This window comes from Vanessa cardui, chromosome 30 (assembly GCF_905220365.1).
Source record: "Vanessa cardui chromosome 30, ilVanCard2.1, whole genome shotgun sequence".
Taxonomy (NCBI): Eukaryota; Metazoa; Arthropoda; class Insecta; order Lepidoptera; family Nymphalidae; genus Vanessa; species Vanessa cardui.
In genome coordinates, this window is record NC_061152.1 from 3,515,113 (window position 1) to 3,535,642 (window position 20,530).

Genomic DNA, 20,530 nt, shown 5'->3' on the forward strand with positions numbered 1-20,530 from the left:
GAGACGATACAACTCTAACCTTGAATTAACATGATATCATTGAGATCTATAATAAAAACTGTATTCATTAAGGCTTCCACAGTATCCCCAATGTTGTCATCGAAAATTAGGAAATAAAATTGAAGTGGATACAAGTTTTTTTTTGGTATAGGTTGGCGGACGAGCATACGGGCCACCTGATAGTAAGTGGTCACCATCACCCATAGACAATGACGCTGTAAGAAATATTAACCATTCCATACATAGTCAAAGCGCCACCAACCTTGGGAACTGAGATGTTATGTCCCTTGTGCCTGTAGTTACTACTCACTCACCCTTCAAACCGGAACACAATAATACTGAGTACTGTTGTTTGGTAAAATATCTGATGTGTGAGTAGTACCTACCCAGACGGGCTTGAAGTAGTTAAGTGATATATTAATTACACTATTTGTAATACCTAACATAGCACCATGGAATATATGAATTTATAAGGTTTATTGATTGACTTCTGCCATTGAAATGTCCCATAGCGTTATGATCAGTAGTGCCCACAACACAAACAGCAAAAATGACATGAAATGCATAGAGGATAGGAAAAGGGGATATCTGGTATGACAGGCTCTTCCGGTGAAAAGTCGTCATAACAGCTGCCATTGGTACGAACATAGCTAGTGCTGTGCTTTGACGCAAAATAAAAAAAATCGAACATCGGAACTTCTTATCGATTCAGAAACTATTAATTAAAACATTTTAAGCAACGTTCAAAAATCAACTGACTCAGAAAGAAGTTCCAATTTCAAAAATAATAGTAAAAGAAACAGAAAATAAGTGTGTTTATGTGTGAGTGCGTTTGCATGTGTGTGTTGATACATTCGAAGCATACATTCAAAGAAAACACTATTTGTCTCAAAGAAGCTATGTCTTTACAAATATTTAAACAGGGAAAGTAGCTTCATTTACTCTTTCACGGTCACATCAGTGAACATATTAGTAAGAAGTGAAGTAAAGTGACAGCCTGTAAATTTCCCACTGCTGAGATAAGACCTCTTCTTTCATTAAGGTGAAGGTTTGGAACATATTCCACCACACTGTTCCAATGCGGGTTCGTGGAATGCACATGTAGCAGAATTTCGATGAAATTAAGACACATGCAGGTGTGTAAATCGACGCGTCAAATTGACGAATGTATTAGGTCACATGATATTACAAGTTATTGCGTTTGTGTAAAGTTCATATTCACATGAGAAATAAATATCGATAATTTGGGATAGCGTACTCAATTCGGATGTGATCGGTTTTACGAATTTTGCCGATGCGACATCTGAGTTGTGTCGTACTATATGTTTCGACGGTTATTACACCTATTGTTTGAACAAGTGTCATTTGAATTTCAAAATTAAATAAGGTCGCAAAACATCGTGAGGAAACCTGCATACATAACCTAAACCTATAGCGCGCGATGTGAATCGGCCACGTGTTTATCAAAGAACCAGCATTGGAATGCTTAGCTATCTTTTCTATCTACAATATACAATAGGCTATTTGTCAATGCGAAAAATAAATTGTGAATTATTGTAATCATGTGTACATTATGAGTTTAAAAATGATTATTTACTAACGAAACTTGAAAATAATACTTAATTTATTCAAAAATCCATCAATAAAAATGCATTTTTTCAAACGTTTGTCACGTGACACAACTCACTTTCTTGTTAACCTAGCTTTTCTACTATATGTACCGCAGATTAAAATACAGCAAAGTGACGTCACCGACCCCATTGCAGCAACATATTGTCCCAGTATCGTTTTGGCGAGCTATTTAAATATGGAATTTTTTATGTGATATTCTTCGGGAAATATGTAATAGAAATTAAAAAAATCAACTTTTACTGGGTTCCTTAACCTCTACTAAATAATATAAAATGGATTTTAAAAACCAGTCAAATAGCCTATTGGAGCCGAGATAGCTAAGTTAGAACGGATGCATCTTAAATCTTAACCGATGGTTGCGGGTTCATACCCAGGCAAGCATCGCTGAATTTTCACGTGCTTAATTTGTTGTTACGCATTGGAACAGCTTGGATTATGCTTCTAACCTCCTCAAAGGCCTTGGCCCAGCAGTGGGAAATTTACAGACTGTTACGACTACTGCGAGCAAACAACACATTATTAAAAGTTTAACATTATGTGTATATGTCTTCTACTAAATAAACTTCTACTAAATGATATAAAATGGATTTTAAAAATCAGCCAAATAGCCTATTTTTAATTAACAAAAATGTATGTTTCGAAGTTTATCCATGTGTTTAAATTATGTTAGATAATAAATAAGAAATTGAATGATTACGTGCGTGCGCGCTTTGTAGTGTGCGTGTCGTGGGCGTGTGTGCTGAACAAATGTGTGTGTTATAAGTAAATATATTTTCAATTGATTTAAAATAAACTAGCAACTCGGCGCGGCTTAGCACGGGTGCAATACTGATACTAAATATACTACAGAATTTGTTTATTTATGACATCACATTAGGAACTTCTGAAATTATCAGTGTTTCATTGCTATATTGTCCATGTATTATATACATAAACCTTCCTCTCGAATCACTCTATCTATTAAGAAAAACCGCATCAAAATCCGCTATTTAATTTGATAAAATCTAAGCATCATAGGGACTTACAGCGGTAAGCGACTTCGTTTTATACTATGTAAAGATAAACATAGTAAAAAATCTCAAGTATTAATATGTTTGTATACATATTTAGAATTAATACATTTTAATGCTTTAAATAACACAAGTATGATTGCTTGAGTTATTTACAATGTGCGTGCATGTAAGTGTATGTATGCACTTGTGTATAACAACACAGGAACTGTAATATCGTGAATTTGTGTGAGTGTATGACTTACATGTGTGTGTTTGAAGTCAATATAAATTTACGAGCTATTTAAAAAAAAAAACATAAATAAATCGCAAAATAAAGTTACGTGCGCGTGCGTGCTGGATATGTGCGAATTTTATATGTTGCAAATAAAAAATAGATATTAAACTAATAGAGGAATGTGCAACGTGATTGCGTATGGTTTTACGTTCAATATTAATTCGACTTATTAAGATTACACACAGATTATTATATCTGTCTAAATAATCAAGTCTCCTTCATAGACAATAATTTTCTTTATTCCCCGTTTAGTAGTAATTTGAATATATATTATTGTTAATATTGAGAGTTCAGAGATAAAGAGTGTATGTGCTGTAATTGGACCGCTTTGTGCAGTAATGTTCCAATCCAAATATAATACTCAATAAGTTTCCATTTTATAAACCCATATCATACATGTCGGAAACGACTCTAATTTTCTCAATTCTATATTCCGATAAGATCATTTCATATCTATATAGTCTTACTAGGAAAGTGTCAAATTTCTTAAAAAAAAAAAAAACGAAAATGAGGAGCTAAGCTTTTTTGTCCGAGCACTTTAGGCTTAAAAAGATTACACATAGGATAATATTTTGAAACATATCTTAAATAAAAATTATTATTTACTAACATACTACCTATAACTACCATTACACTATGTGTCAAGTATTAAGAGAGGATCACTTATAATTTATAATTGGTAACTTATACAATGGGTATCTCCGTGGGTTGGGACATTTCAGCACAGCGTGTGTCGCAGTGTGTGGTGTGGTGGCGTGTGGTGGTGTGTGGTGGTGGTGGCAGGTTACCTGCGGCATGTCGGGGTGGTGATAGAGCGCGTGCGGCGGCGGGTGCAGCGACGCGGCCCGCGTGGCGGCGCGCCGGGCCCCGCGCGCCCGCGCCGCTCCCCGCCCGCGCCCCGCGCCGCGCCCGCGGGACTCCTCGCCGTTCAGCGACACCGTGTCTGAGAAACGACGTATGTTATGCTGTGGTCACACACTCGTACATCGACACAACGCCGAACAATATTATCACCAATACTTCTGATTCTTAAAGGTCTAATTGAGTAAAGGTGTATTATAATTTTGACTAACTACCCGTCAAATTTCGCAAGATTAAGGGTCTACATGTAATGTTTAAACAACAACAGCCTTTAAATTCCCACTGCTGGGCTAAATGCCTCCTCTCCCTTTGAGGAGAAGGTTTGGAACATATTCAAAGACGCTGTTCCAATGCGAGTTAGTGGAATACACATGTGGCAGAATTTCTATGAAATTTGTCAGATTTCCTCACGATGTTTTCCTTTACCGCTGAGCACGAGATGAATTATAAAAACAAGTTAAGCACATGAATCAGCGGTGCTTGCCTGGGTTTGAATCCGCAATCATCGGTTAAGATGCACGCGTTCTAACCACGCGGCCATCTCGACTCTTGTAATGTTTATGTTCAAGACAAAAACTGTCTATATGTACGTGAGTGAAAAGTTCTACACGATCTTTGTAGTGACAGTGATCTACTTATTAATAGTATAATTAACATTATAATAAAAACATATTTATTCCTTTATCACCACGATTGTAACCTCTCACAATATAAAGATACAAATCAAGTACCCGTGAGAAGCCGGGGGCGGGTCTTTAGTACTCAATAACTTCAAAGATGTATTCATACCGTGATCCTGTCTCGGCGGATGCTGTGGTCCATGCTTCGAGGGTCTCGCTGCTTTGACGTCTATATCTAACGGCACCCATTTGTGCTTGCCGGATTTGCTGCCACCCTTACCAGCTGAAATTGAGATAACAAACTGTTAGTAATGAATTAACTTACACCATATAACTTGAAGTGGTCACCACGGTTTAAAGACAGTGGTTCTGTATGCTTTATAGCTCTATTTTTGTATTTATTAACTCCTTATATTTAACAAGCGACTCCACAACGGGGATGTACCGCTACAATTAATTAATAAATGAAATGTGTTATTCTAATATTATAAATACGAAAGTAGCTCTCTCTGTTACACTTTTACTAAACCATTGAACCGATTTTGATGAAAATTTTGTGTGAACTCTAAGGAAGGGTATAGATCATACTCTTATAAAGGCACGAGTATCTCAGTATATAGTATTCAGGAATAATAAAACTTTGTACAAGACAAAACAATCTTAGAATCGTATTACTTTCCAAGACTTACCCCCCCCTCCACTCTCAACACAAACAAAATGTACCTCTTTATAACATAAGTATAGAAGTATAGATATCATTATAAATACTTTCAGCAACGATAAATATAAATTATTTACACACTAGGCGTCACTAGTATAACATGTTATCTTCGCAAATAACACTTGTATCTATTAAAAAATACTAAGTATAACATTTAAAGACATTTTTCTTTACCCGTTTTGCGTAACCCTGTATCTCCACTGATAAGAGATTAGAGGCCTAAATAACGGGACTAACTAACTCCCACTGACCATAGACAATCAGTAACAATAGACCAGGAGGCAGGATTCACAGGCAATCAACTGCTGGTTTATGTTTTTATTGTAATGAGGTGGAATGTGTTCCAAACCTTTTCCTCAAAGGGAGGGATCTTATCCAAGCAGTGGAAAAAATCACAGGTTGTAATGAGGTCTATTATGAGGGCAGTGGGGGTACTGGGGTACTGTTATTGGTATCCTTGAACGTGCAACAAACCAGTGGAATAGAAGGACCTCCAAACCGTAAATCTTACGTGGCATCATCCCAGCACTCCCAACAGTGGGATATCAACGAGCTATCAGTGACGTATGTTGGAATACGAACCTGCTGCTTTATTCTTATCGTGCTGCAAATGTCTGTCGTTGTGTCCCTGATGATTATGAGTCGGTTCGATCTTCTCCACTTTCACTTGCTGCTCCTCAAGCGGCTTCCGTTCTTGATCCTGGAAAACACAGATAGAATTGCCATTAATATTTAATTCATCCAAACAAATAAGAGCTTCATCGGCCGAGCGGCGGGTGCTTCAGATAGGACCTTTCAGAGCACAGCCTCGAGACATCTATACATAAACGCGACATCAGAGTCGCCGAGGCCGCGCTCTCTCTGATCAAGCGCGGACCAGGACCCGCTGGATTGTAGTAATGCGAATTACACATATAGCAGTATATGATTATGATAGAAGTCTGGTGTGTACACTATCATGCAAATACAAGACTAGTCCGAGGTTGAGTGCATATGCAAGTGCCATTCGGAGAGCACGGGGAGAAGTTGGCACATCGGGTGAAAGCGTTCTGATTTTTTCAGACCACCACGCCGTTGAATACGAGAGTAAGGGAATGAGTTTAGTGTATCTGATTGGATACTATGTATCCTGTATAGTTTATTTCCCTTGAGATCCTCAGTCAGGACAACTTTATATGTCATGGAATGGAAGGCAGCTATCATAATCGACCACCAGTAATGTATGGCATTTCTTTATAATATCATGTCTGCTTTACCAAGTTGTACAGAATAATTACAGCTGAGAGAATCAGGCTTGATGTAACGTTAATAGAGCCTTATCACATCGCAGCGCGTTAGAGGGGTACTATAAATAATACTGTTTTTATATAAATATGCCCTTATCTAGGTCGTAGGGTATATCTATGTTAATTTATATTAGGGACACCCCGTACTACCTGACTTACTGACGAGGATGATTCTGTAAAGTATACCATCAAATCTACCATCCATTCATAATAAGACTTCTCAAATAATTTACACTACAAAAAAGTCTGATTTTAAAGTCGATTGATACAATTTGTATTCTTTCAGAGTGACATTAGTATTTATGATAAATACAACATATAAAGCAATGAAAGAAATTTTCTTTACCCGTTTTGCGTAACCCAGCATCTCCACTGAGAGGAGATTAGAGGCCTAAAAAACGGGACAGTTACTCCAAAGAGTTACAAACGAAAGAGGACTTATTGTTTACTCCTTTTATAACAGCTATGACCTTGAATTGAGCCGATATGATAAGTCGAGATCTTAAATAAACTATGATATACATTATGAATTAGAGAAGAAAGAAGCCATTTTGAGTGACATCGAAATCATCATCGATCTTTTGAAAGTAAAATAAAAATAAATAAATATAATAAATAATAAATAAATATGAGACAACATCACATACATTACCCTGATCCCAATGTAAGTAGCTAATGCACTTGTGTTATGGAAATCAGAAATAACGAAGGTACCACAAACACCCAGACCCAAGACAACATAGAAAATTAATGGTAATCTACGTCGACTCGGCCGTGAATCGAACCCGGGACCTCGGAGTGGCGTACCCATGAAAACCGGTGTACACACCACTCGACCACGGAGGTCGTAAATGGAATGATTTTGTATCATTCTAGATGTATCAAATAACCCAAGAATTAGGTTCATCAAAAATCAAAACAACGATCCAAACGTGTAGTTACATGACATACCACATACCTACATGTCATTCAATGAGTAATAAAATAGGCTTCAAACCTTAAGAGGCATATGCCCATCCTTAAAACATTTATGGACTCTTATATTACTATGTGGTTTAGTGAGACTATTCAAGCATTTTCGTTCTTTCAACTGACCTTATCCTTCCATCAGCGGACAAATCAGTGGACTTGCGTCAAAATTTTGGACAAAGATCAACCAAACAAAAATGTTCCCGAAATTTTTGAAAAATATAGTATATACGCAGTTCTTACCGCGTTTCCGTTATGGTGTGCGGAGTCCTCGTGGGGTGGTGGCGTCGAATGACATCTCGCCCCAGCGACGGCCGCCCCTAGCGTCGGCCAATCGTCACCGATGTCCGTGAAGTCGGACGCCTGTGGACAAACAATAATTACTAAAATTAGAAGATTCCAAATTCAAAAAAAATCTAAAAATGGACTCACAACTGTCGATGCGAATAAAAATTTCGTGTAACTCATAAAATACTAGTTAGCCTGATAGGATTGGGATCTGCAGGAAACGTCCATATCAAAATACATTTAATTCTAGTGGTATAAATGACGCACGCAAGTAAAGTTCCAATTGGCATTATATCTCCCACTTCAAACCTTGGTGGAACTATACACCTACAACAAAGCTTCTCTATTTATCTCGTCCAGGCGGACGGACACACGCTGCATGAGACGTTTTTTTTATGATATAGATTGGCGAACGAGCATATGGGCCACCTGATGGTAAGTAGTCACCATCCCCCATAGACAATGAAGCTGTAAGAAATATTAAGTATTCCTTACATCGTCAATGTGCCAACAACCTTGGAAACTACAATGTTATGTCCCTTGTGCCTGTAGTTACACTGGCTCATTCACCCTTCAAACCGGAACACAACAATACTGAGTACTGTTATTTGGCGGTAGAATAACTGATGAGTGGGTGGTACCTACCCAGACGGGCTTGCACAAAGCCCTACCACCAAGAAACGTCGTATACATATTCAATTTTCAGACATTTCGACTATTTCTCCAACCGTTATCTATCAGACCTCGTCATGGATTACATATACCATATATTACATACAACAGATCGACTATATGTGAGAAGCGTACGTTGGTTCCTAATCTTTTGGACCTCAAATGTCATCAAATCCCTAACAAAAACTGCACTTTTATCGAGGGATAATTTGAAATTAATTATAATAACTTCTCGGTAGAATCTACTTTCCGAACCCGTGGTAGCTTCACTTAATTGTTAATCGATTCAAAAGTGCTTGTAAAAGCCCACTTGAATAAAGATTATTTTGATTTTGATTTTTAATACCTTAAAATCAAACTAGTATAGAATATCTAGTGAATAGTATCACCAACCAATATACTTATAAAGCAATCAGGACTAAATTAGCCATTTCCCCTTACCCTCCTCTTCGGGGGGCTATCAAAAAAACATTTTTATTCTTAATTACCGAAGATATGCCATCATCCTTTTCAAATCTTTAACAATAATACTAACAATTTATATTTCAAAATTTTCCAAATCCAATTTTTTTGTCCAAATTGATAATCAGACCATTAAAAAGTACTGTCTTCTTCTTTCAAACGTAAAATCAATTATGACGGAAAGAGAACACACGTCGTTCCACAAGACAGACGCTAAACTTGTGGTCGACATGACACAGCAAATTTAATGTATGATTTAAACAATACTATATATGTAAATAGTTTTTACGATACTGATTGATAATAAAAATATTACACAAACATCGTAGCCATCTGATGAAATCATTGACGATATTGTGATAAATAAGACACTAATTTCTGACATATATTAAGTACATCATGGAGATATACAATTATGACGTGATTTTTTTTTTAAGAGTCTAGTTGGCCCATTGGTTAGAACGCGTTCATCTTAACCGATGATTGCGGGTTCAAACCCAGGCAAGCACCGCTGTATCATGTGCTTAATTTGCCTTTATAATTCATCTTCCTTCCAGGCTTCCTCTCCCTTTGAGGAGAAGGTTTGGGACATATTCCACCACGCTGCTCCAATGCGGGTTGGTGGAATACACATGTGGCTGAACTTCTATGAAATTTGTCATATGCAGGTTTCCTGACGATGTTTTCCTTCACCGCTGAGAACGAGATGAATTATAAAGACAAATTAAGCACACGAATCAGCGGTGCTTGCCTGACTCGATTTGCTGATAACTCAGCTATATCACTACTAAGAGTTTATGATTTACATATCTTAATTTATAATACAACACCATTACACTTATCAACTCATATCCACTATAATTTTATTTCTAAATTCTGATAACAGTTTCGTCCATAGAGAATATCATAGATTAACCGAGCTTTCGACCAATGACATCGCGTCGATTTGCCGCCAATTGTTTATGATCTCTCTCATGATTCGTATATATTTACCTGCCCATCATGGCCGACCCTCGCCCAGCTCTTCCTCGCCCTCCCCTTCCTCCTTGTCGCGACTCCGGCCGTCATTATACAAAACTTATCCTACACTTATAACACCATTCTTGAACACTACACTTTATATATTAATTAATTGTTCTTTTTTAATCGCTTGGCATTTCATTTGATTTCACTGTCCTTTAATTAATAAAAATATATCGCTGTTGTAAGTGCAGAAGGTCGTATGAACCCTTTTATTATACTTGAAAGGTGAGCATACAAATTCGTCAACTTCTTTATGCAATATGATTTTTTTGATTAAAAAAAAGTGAGATCGAATCGCACATCATTTTGTACGCTCTCTATTATCTTGTGTGTGTTTGTGTGTCGGTTTACTATTTACATCGTTGCTACACATATAAAAATGTAAAAAATATATGTATTTAACAAAAAGTAGTATATTCGAACTATTTTAATTGTACATACGCCCTTTCGCACTTAAAGTATTTGTTCATTTGTTCTGGTGACGATTAACAAATATTATAATTACCATAAACAACAATGTTTGTTTTTAACGGCAGGAATTCGTCATTTAAGAATTGATCTGGATTTATTGTTTGGGATACACTACCCGTTTGTTTCCTTATAATTTTTGAGAAAATTAAGGCAGGTTTTTTTATATACTTGTATTTATTTATAAACTAACTACACGCTCCGGCTTCGCACGGGTAAAATACTGATACTAAATATAGTACAGAATTTGTTTATTTACGACATCACATTAGAAACTTCTAAAATTATCAGTATTTCTTTACTATATTGTACATGTATTATATACAAAAATCTTCCTCGCGAATTAGTCTATCTATTAAATGAAACCGCATCAAAATCCGTCGCGTGATTTGAACAATCTAAGCATACATAGTAACATACAGTAAGCGACTTTGTTTTATACTATGTTATGATGATGATACACCATTATTATTCAAAGTCACCTTTTCCAAACTACTATATGTTATATGTAAAACAAATCAATTAAAATCAACATTTCACAATCACGAAAGCCAAAAAACATACAATCATATAACGATAATTAATTAAACATACGATGAATGTATTTGACATATAAGATTTAACATATTATCAGGTAGAAATGAGTGACATTTCGATTGACTAGGAAGCTATTAAGATACCGGTTTCTCGCGAGACAAATATATATTCGTATATGTTAATATAATCGAATAATCGAATCGACAGATATAATGTTATCATCGAAAATTTTAATAATATTGTAACATCACTACATAATACAAAACAGAGTTCCTCAGCCGCGTCTGTCTGTATGTTCGCGCGAAACTCCAAAACTACTGAACCGATTTTCATGCGGTTTTCACTAATACACAGAGTGATTCATAAAGAAGGTTTCGGTATATAATTTATTGAGATTTTTGTGTGAATACATTGAAATTGAACGACAATTGTTAAACATGTCGAACAAACAACAAATAATATATAAATAAAAGGTAAAAATATAATAGTTATTAAAGAAACTGATATATTTTGGGTCATAATGAAGTTACTTTCATTGTGTTAGTCTGTTATCTATTAAACTCTAACTTGACAGTATTTGGACATTAGCAACTTAAGTCACTCCTTATTACATCATCTATCTATCATAGAAAGTCTCATCGAAATCGGTGCAGCCGTAAACTATAAACCGACACACGGACAATAATTTTAAATAATGTTATTTGGGTGTATATACCTTGTATACTTATATACAAATACATGTAGTAAAAAGCGGTTTTTTTTCAATATTAAAAACAAACTCCCAATTTTTTTACATATGTATGGTTTCGTGGCAGATTATACATAACATCGAAAACATATAACATATATATCGTGCACAAATACATCGATATGCTAATTCTGATAATGGAACAATAAAAAGCGAGGTCACGAATTAATCGTTAAATAAACACTACTTACATATATTTATTATCAAATCAAATTTTGCGAGGGTGAAGTCGTAAGTACAGCTTGTGTATCTATCTTTTAAAAGAAACCACATCAAAATCCGTTCCGTAATCTTAAGGATCACTTATTATATTATATTTAATTAGTTTACATAGGGACAGACAGCGGTAAGCGACTTTGTTTTATACGTACTATGTAATGATATTATTACAATATAATACAGGGCAATATATCACTTCGAATTATTTCACTAATCACAGATAATATATACTTCCTTGTACAAATGGCGGAAGTTTTATATGTTTACGTATATGATGATCCGAAGATATACTCAATCATAGATAGAGTGATTCTAGAGGAAGGTTTTTGTATATAATACACGGACAATATAGTAAAGAAACACTGATAATTATAGCAGTTTCTAATGTGACGTCATATATAAACAAATTCTGAAGTATATTTGGTAATAAATATAAAACTTATAAGTTATTTTTAACGTTATATTATTATATATACACTTGTTGATTTCTTTATCGTTATTATATATATTGATATTCATTACTATTGTACAATTTAAAATACATATAGTATGTTGGAATTGGAATGACATCCAACCATGCTGTTTAGACTTGCCTACAACAAGTTTTGTAATACCTAACTGTAAGCCTACCTATTTATATATATAAAATAGATATATATTTTTAAAGGATCATTAGGTAAATTGTGTATAATATAAGCTAAATATTAAGTCATAATTATCTAATTATAGAGTGTTATTGTGTAAAATAACACTTATTATTAATTTAAAATAATTACTAATAAATATATTTAAAATAGCAACACTAGACAAATATACGAATTAAAAAAAAGCAGATGATGGAATGTGGGTAGAAGCATCCAGAATGTTCTCAAAAAGTTATACGGACGCGTCGAAATTGTAGAGAGAGAAAATAAAATTGTAAAAGTGTAAACCAGTGTGTTTCAATTATTAAAAGTTCTAGCTAAACTGGAAAAGTGACTTCAACTTCATAAGTGGGATCGAAGGAAGATAATATCATTTTCCTTTCCACGCCACCGTGAAACTGTAAGTAACGTGGAGGTACATATAGTACATTATTTTTATTTTTTTAGAACTTTGTGTAGGTTTTTAATTTTATAATTATTTTGATAATTGTTTTTTTCTTTTCATCCAAAGAAACGTACTTTAAAGCTAAACTATAAGTCACTTACTGACCGTTAATATTTTAAATTTGATATCTAATTGCATAAAGATTTTTTTTTTCTCTACTTCTACCTACATCTGAGTGTGATTAAAAATTAAAATTTATTTTATTATAAATAGAAGTAAGAAGTAATAATACTAAATCGATAAAATTATTGTGATTTATAATAACGAAGGCATAACTTAACACATTAGATTGAATAAAAGTAATAAATACAAATATTATGCGACAAAAGTGTACTACTAATTTTGTGTCGTAATGATTTTTCTTTCATTGACTAGTGATATATATATATTTTTATTTAATTATGATCACCTAATCGTTTTATTATTATAAAACGCTTAATCTTAGCATAATGACAAAGTGATGTGTTTTATGTTGACTAAGAAATAATACACGTGAACTTACAAACCTAGACTGGTTTCATAATATTAAAACAGGTTATTATGAAAGAGAATATTAATTGTTATCTAAAACTGAGATTTGTCAGTTTCAGCTTTTTGCTATGGATCAAGGCAATGATCGACGAAAAAGAGCAGCCTATGATAGGACTAGTGCAGACCCAGGTGTACCCAGGTTCGAGGGTCAGGGTCAGGACGCACTAGACCTAAGGCAACATACTAGTCGTGCAAGCTGGCCAGGAGAACCCAGGTATGAGGGTCAGGTCAGGAGAGCTGGACATTATAATTCCGAGCAACCCAGGGTATCGCGGGAGCGTGATACCGAGGGTGAGAGTATTCGCCGGCCTGACGGAGAGCGTCAGCAACTAAATGATTTTCGGGAGCAAAGAAATATGGAAAGATCTCTTCGCACGCCCTCAGTCGCACGGGATCGATCGCCTGGTGCCGGTTCTTCGAGACGTGTTATGCGAGAAAGAAGCAGGACTAGAATCGAAAGAGCGCACGATGATGATGTAAATTCCTCATTCAGAGCCGGAAGTAAGAGGAATAGAAGTCCAAGTGATCCAGGTGAGCAACCATGTACCTCTAGGCGACGCCGACGTCGAGATAGTTCTAATGAGGATAATATAATAGATAAATTTTTGTCAATATTGCAGTCAGTCAAGAGTTCAGATAAGTCAAAGTTAACTTTTAATACTAACATTATCCCTGAGTTCGACCCTATGTCTAAAGAGCAAACAATTTTAACGTGGCTTACAAAAGTGGAAGAGTGTTCTGAAATATACGGTTGGGATGATAAGGAAATCATTCATTATGCCCTTCCAAAACTAACTGGTGTAGCCAAGTCGTGGTATCAAAGCTTACCTAGTATGAAATTTACATGGGTCGAGTGGAAAAATAAACTTATTGAATCATTTCCCGTTCGTGAAGATTACGCTGAACTCTTAACTGAAATGCTAGCTAAGCGCGTAAAATATGGAGAGTCTCTTGAGCAATATTATTACGCTAAAATTAATTTGTTAAATAGATGTAAGATATATGGACGCCAGGCTGTAGATTGTCTACTGTACGGGGTAGAAGATAGGGCCGTAAAAGTCGGTGCGCAAGCTGCGCAGTTCTCAGAACCGGAAAAGGTCTTAAAATATTTTAGGACTGTTAAAGTCGGACCAAGCCGCGAAAACCATGAATCGTATTCTAAATTTCGGAATGAGCGTAGAAATGCCGGAAATGAAAAATCAACTTCTAGATCAGGTGGTTCAAAACCTGATACAAAAATGGTTTGCTACAATTGTGATGAAGTAGGCCACCCAAGTTTTAGATGTAACAAACCTCATGCAAAATGTTCTACTTGCGAAAAATTAGGCCACCTGTCCATTCATTGTTTTAAAAATAAATTTAACAAAGATCGTGAGAAAGACTCTAATACTACCAACGATAAAACTGAAAAACGCGTAGCTCAATTAAGTCATACAGATGATCCAACTGCCAAATATATAATTACTATTAAAATAAACAATAACTTTGTTGATTGTCATTTAGATTTAGGAAGTCAATGCTCCCTTATTAGGCTTACTAAAGCTAAGGAACTTAATTTGGAAATAGTTGTACCAGATGATTTGCCTGTACTCAGGGGTATTGGTGCTAACCTTATCGCACCAGTAGGTATGACGATTGTCACCGTTGAAGTACAAAATATCAAAAAGGTCATAAATATGTATATTGTCGATGATTACGTAATAACCCAATCAACCTTACTAGGTCATTCTTTTACCGAGCAACCAGATATTATTATTACAAAGACTCCTACTGAAATTATATTCCAACAGACCCCCACTGTTAAGACGCGTTTAGTGGCAAGTAAAGATACGGAAATATTTCCCAATACGTTATGTGCTGTTCAGATCACAGCTGAACCAAGTCTTTGTAGTCAAGTTTTCGTGAATGGATCTATCAGGGGTCCAGAAGGTAAAGAATATTTTCTCCTTCCAGGTGAATATGAGGTTAGGAATGGTCAAGGTGCCCTATTAATATACAATGTTTCTACAGATACTTTTACAATAAAAAAGGGTTCACTTTTGTCACGTGTGACTCCTAAAGAGTCGAAATTATCAAACAACGTTTTAGATTCGTGTAATGTTACATTTTCAGAAAGTCAAAAAACCGAAAATTTAAACTGTAGTGATAAATTAAATAAGGACGAACAACATAAATTACAAAAATTAATACAAAGATATGGCAATTGTTTCTCAACCGGACTTCATGATTTAGGTTTCACAAACTTGACGGAAATGACGATCGAACTTGATGATGCAGAGCCAGTCGTCTATCGACCTTATCGAATGTCCTATGCTGATCGTACTTTAGTTAGAAATATGATTCAAGAAATGGTCGATCATGGCATTATTAGGGAATCAAACTCACCATATGCTAGTCCGATTTTACTAGTCCAAAAGAAAACTGGTGATAAGCGTCTATGCGTCGATTACCGAGCGTTAAATCGGAAAACTAAAAAAGAACATTACCCACTCCCTCGTATCGAGGATCAACTCGATCAATTAGCCGGCAACAAGGTTTTCACATCCCTAGACCTGGCCTCGGGTTACTATCAAATATCGATAGCGGAAGAGTCTCGACACAAAACGGCTTTTGTGACGCCCGATGGCCAGTATGAATACAATCGGATGCCCTTTGGCTTGGTAAACGCACCCTCGGTTTTTCAACGTACCATAAATAAAATATTGCTCGAGGCAAAAATCAAGTACGCTATCGTCTATATGGACGATATTCTCATTCCTTCTAAAGACATAGAAGAAGGCCTTAAGCGATTAGAAGAGGTTCTGGTGTTACTCAAAAGGGGTGGTCTAACCTTAAAACTAAGTAAATGCCATTTCTTCCCTGAGACCATCGATTTCCTTGGTTATGAAGTGAAATCCGATGGAATTCGGCCAGGGCTGCGTAAAATTGAGGCTGTAGCTAATTTCCCTAAACCTGGAAATCAGCATGAGTTGAGACAGTTTTTGGGGCTATCAGGATATTTTAGGAGATTTATTAGAAATTATGCGTCGTTGGCTGCTCCACTAACTGATCTTTTAAAAAAAGATGTTAAATGGTGTTGGACCGGTAATCAAGATGAGGCATTCAATAAAATAAAAGATATGTTGGTAGACAGACCTTTACTAGCGCTTTATAATCCGAAAGCCGAAACTCAAGTTCATACGGATGCTAGTAAGGAAGGTTTAGCTGGTATCTTACTCCAGGCTAATTGTGACGGGGTTTTCCAGCCTGTTTCGTATTTTAGCAGAAAAACCAACCCAGAGGAGCGGAAACTACATTCGTATGATCTTGAGACATTGGCAGTGGTTGCATCCTTAAATCGGTTTAGAATCTATCTTATCGGTATCTCGTTTAAAATCTTTACAGACTGCAATGCATTGCGCGCAACTCTGGTTAAACGAGATTTAATACCACGAATTGCCCGATGGTGGATTCAACTTCAGGAATTTGATTGCACCATCGAATACAGGCCAGGATCACGTATGGCTCACGTGGACGCATTAAGCCGAAATCCAGTTGGAATTGCTGAGACAGAAACCCCAATTTTTCTCGACACATTCATGATCACTGGAAAGTCTGAAGAAGATTGGATCGCAACTGTACAATCTGGTGATGAGGAGATAAAAAAGATAAAAGAAATTCTGTCCGCTTCTGATACAGAACAGATATTGGACATTCATAAGAATTATAAATTAAAGAATAACCGCGTATACAGAGTCGTAGGAGAGGAAATAAAGTGGCTTGTGCCAAAAGGAGTGCGTTGGCAAATACTTAAAATGAACCACGACGATGTTGGTCATTGCGGTTTCGACAAAACGTTGCAACGCATCCGTAAAAATTATTGGTTTTCAAAGATGCGGAAGTTTGTAAAAAAATACGTCTCCTCTTGCCTTGAATGCTTGCATCATAAGACACCAGGAGGAAAGCGTGAAGGAGAGCTTCATCCCATAGATAAACCCAGCGTGCCTTTTCATACGATTCACGTGGATCATCTTGGCCCCTTTGTAAAAAGCAAGAAAGGCAACTGTTACCTTTTAGTTCTGATTGATGGATTTACAAAATTTGCCAGTATAAGACCCGTTAAAGACACAAAGTCTGCAACTACGATTAGGGTTCTTAAAGATCATATCAGTAATTTTGGTGTTTCTACTCGTCTAATCACAGATAGAGGTACAAGCTTTACAAGCAGCGTCTTTAAGGACTTTACAAACAAATTTAGCATCAAACATATCATTAATGCAGTGGCAACTCCGCGAGCCAATGGTCAAGTGGAGAGGTTCAACAGAACCATTCTAAATGCCCTTTCCACTTTAAATCACGGCAAAGACGAAAGGTCGTGGGATGAGAATATTCTAGACATTCAGTTAGGACTAAATACTACAACACATAAAACGACTCAAAAAACACCATCGGAGTTACTTTTTGGTTTCAACATTAAATGTAGAAGCGAAGGGATACTAAGCGCTGTTTTAAATGACACTATTAATGTATCTTCTGAGGAGGAATTGGTACGAAATAGGGAGGAAGCAAGAGAAAAGATAATAGAAAAGCAAAGCAAGGACAAAGAAAAATATGATAGCCATAGAAAAGCTCCAAAACAATATTCCGAAGGTGATCTAGTTAGAGTAGAGCGACAGGTACCTCATGATGGCCAGTCGCAAAAATTGGTTGTTAAGTACCAAGGTCCGTACCGTATCATAAAAGTTCTTCCTAACGATAGGTATGTCATTGAGGACACTCCGTTATCGCGTAAAAATAATCGCCGCTATGAAGCGGTAATTTCAGTAGACAAAATACAGCCGTGGCTACATTTTACTAGAGATTTAGATAGTAGTTCCGACGAAAATGATTCTGATAATAATGAATAATTAAAATGATATAATTATAATAATTGTAAATAATAATAAAGATTGAAATAATAATAATTACCTTATAAAGTACTTTTAATAGACACTTATTTTACATGATTATTGATTGATGTTTTATTTATGGTAATAAGTATTATATAAAAATATTAATAGTACAATTTAATACATGTAATGTAATTTTTTTTTACATAATTCTAAGTATACGCATAAATAAATAGTTATTCAAATTTAATTTAAGTTCATAAGTTAATAATTTTAGTTAATAATTGGATAGTAGTAAAATAGTTAAATAATATAATATTGTTATACGTTAATTGTAATTAATTGTAATATTAAGTTAATTCATTGTAATGAAATTAATTGATATATTCGTAAAAAGATAAAATGTAGTAAAACGAATATTTACATGTTAAAATAACTACATATTAGTACATTTTATGTAACAAAACGGAACTAAAAAAAAAAAAAAAAAAACATAATTTACCCCTCAACGCGAAGGGGCTCGCTAAGAACAGGAAGGCCGAGCTGTAAGCCTACCTATTTATATATATAAAATAGATATATATTTTTAAAGGATCATTAGGTAAATTGTGTATAATATAAGCTAAATATTAAGTCATAATTATCTAATTATAGAGTGTTATTGTGTAAAATAACACTTATTATTAATTTAAAATAATTACTAATAAATATATTTAAAATAGCAACACTAGACAAATATACGAATTAAAAAAAAGCAGATGATGGAATGTGGGTAGAAGCATCCAGAATGTTCTCAAAAAGTTATACGGACGCGTCGAAATTGTAGAGAGAGAAAATAAAATTGTAAAAGTGTAAACCAGTGTGTTTCAATTATTAAAAGTTCTAGCTAAACTGGAAAAGTGACTTCATAACTGAACAAAAAACTACTAAACCTATATACGTAAAACTTATACCAGCATATATTTTGAGGTTCTGAATTTAGTACTTAACATTATTACAAAAATAACGTTAATATATCGACGTGAGGAAGATTGAAAGTTTTAATACAATTAGTAATCACACTTTCATGTAAAAACACTCATAACATATAACACACATAACATACTATTTATAACATATAACACGCTGTAACATATCACTCACTAAATATATATATTATATAATAACACGAAAACGTTTCAACAAATATAGCGTTTCACGAAACATAACCTACAATGTGTAGCGTGGCTACCACATTGCCGGTTGCGTCCGACTCGCTCGCACGTAAGCGTGCCGTCTCGTTCTAACGCATTACCAAGGTTACTCGAACGAATGTCGATCGCTGATCGGATATCTCTCACCTTTCACATTTATTTTCGTTTTAATTTAATAATTCATTATCGTTCTGTAATTTAATTACTACGTTTATATTTTTAACATGTATCAATTCTACGAAAGACATGGCTCGTTCGATTTGATCTACAAGAATTATATGTCTCAAGGCTAATCCGCTGAACCGATTTCGACATATTTTGGTTTGTATAATATATTGCAAGCGTATACATACATATTATATTACTCCTTTTGAAGTAATATGACAGTATTACATCACATTAAAAACTAGTTCAATACAAATTCACTGGCCACAAAGATTTATGTATCTTTTTTTAAACGAATAAAGCTTGGCATCTTTACTTGTAAATATTGAGAATGAATTAAACAATGCCGTCTCTTTCTCTCAAATATAATTTTAGTGATGGTGGAAAGAGAAAAGCTATGTTTAATTAAACAGTAGCTTAATAACAGTTCAGCCAGGCTTTAAGATAAGACTTTAAAGATAGATATTATTTAAAATAAATATAACACTAACAAAATCGATATTATTATTTAATTTAAAATATATATTATTAAGAGTTTCGAAGTTTACGAGAGTTTTTTGTATTAACATGTATTATTCAATACAATTATAAATACATACATATATGCATTGCATAATTTATAGAAGCACATAATAAGCAAATGTAATAAGTAGGACGATAAAACAATACATTTTCAATAAACTGACTGAATATAATCTCATAATAATACAAATCAACCGACTTTTGGAATACTAAACGACTGTATTTAGAAGTACATATATTGTTATATAAAATACAGAGATTATTTAACTTTTTTTTATTAAAAATTAATCAATAATTGAGTATATCCAAACTAATATTTTAAATGCGACTCTGTCTATCTGTCTCACTTTCACACCAAAACTACTGGAC

The 20,530-nt window shown here is 34.9% G+C and overlaps 1 protein-coding gene across 1 annotated transcript in view; it reads right to left on the bottom strand.

Moving 5' to 3' along the window:
• The window catches only part of LOC124542156 (la-related protein 1B-like), a 95,697-nt gene that overhangs the window by 24,348 nt on the left and 50,819 nt on the right, over positions 1-20,530 (bottom strand). The window contains exons 4-7 of the mRNA XM_047120091.1: positions 7,620-7,739; positions 5,704-5,821; positions 4,570-4,683; positions 3,708-3,862 (exon numbers count right to left, since the gene is read on the bottom strand). Coding sequence (XP_046976047.1) covers positions 3,708-3,862; positions 4,570-4,683; positions 5,704-5,821; positions 7,620-7,739 — 507 coding nt within the window. The remainder of the gene's footprint in view (positions 1-3,707; positions 3,863-4,569; positions 4,684-5,703; positions 5,822-7,619; positions 7,740-20,530) is intronic.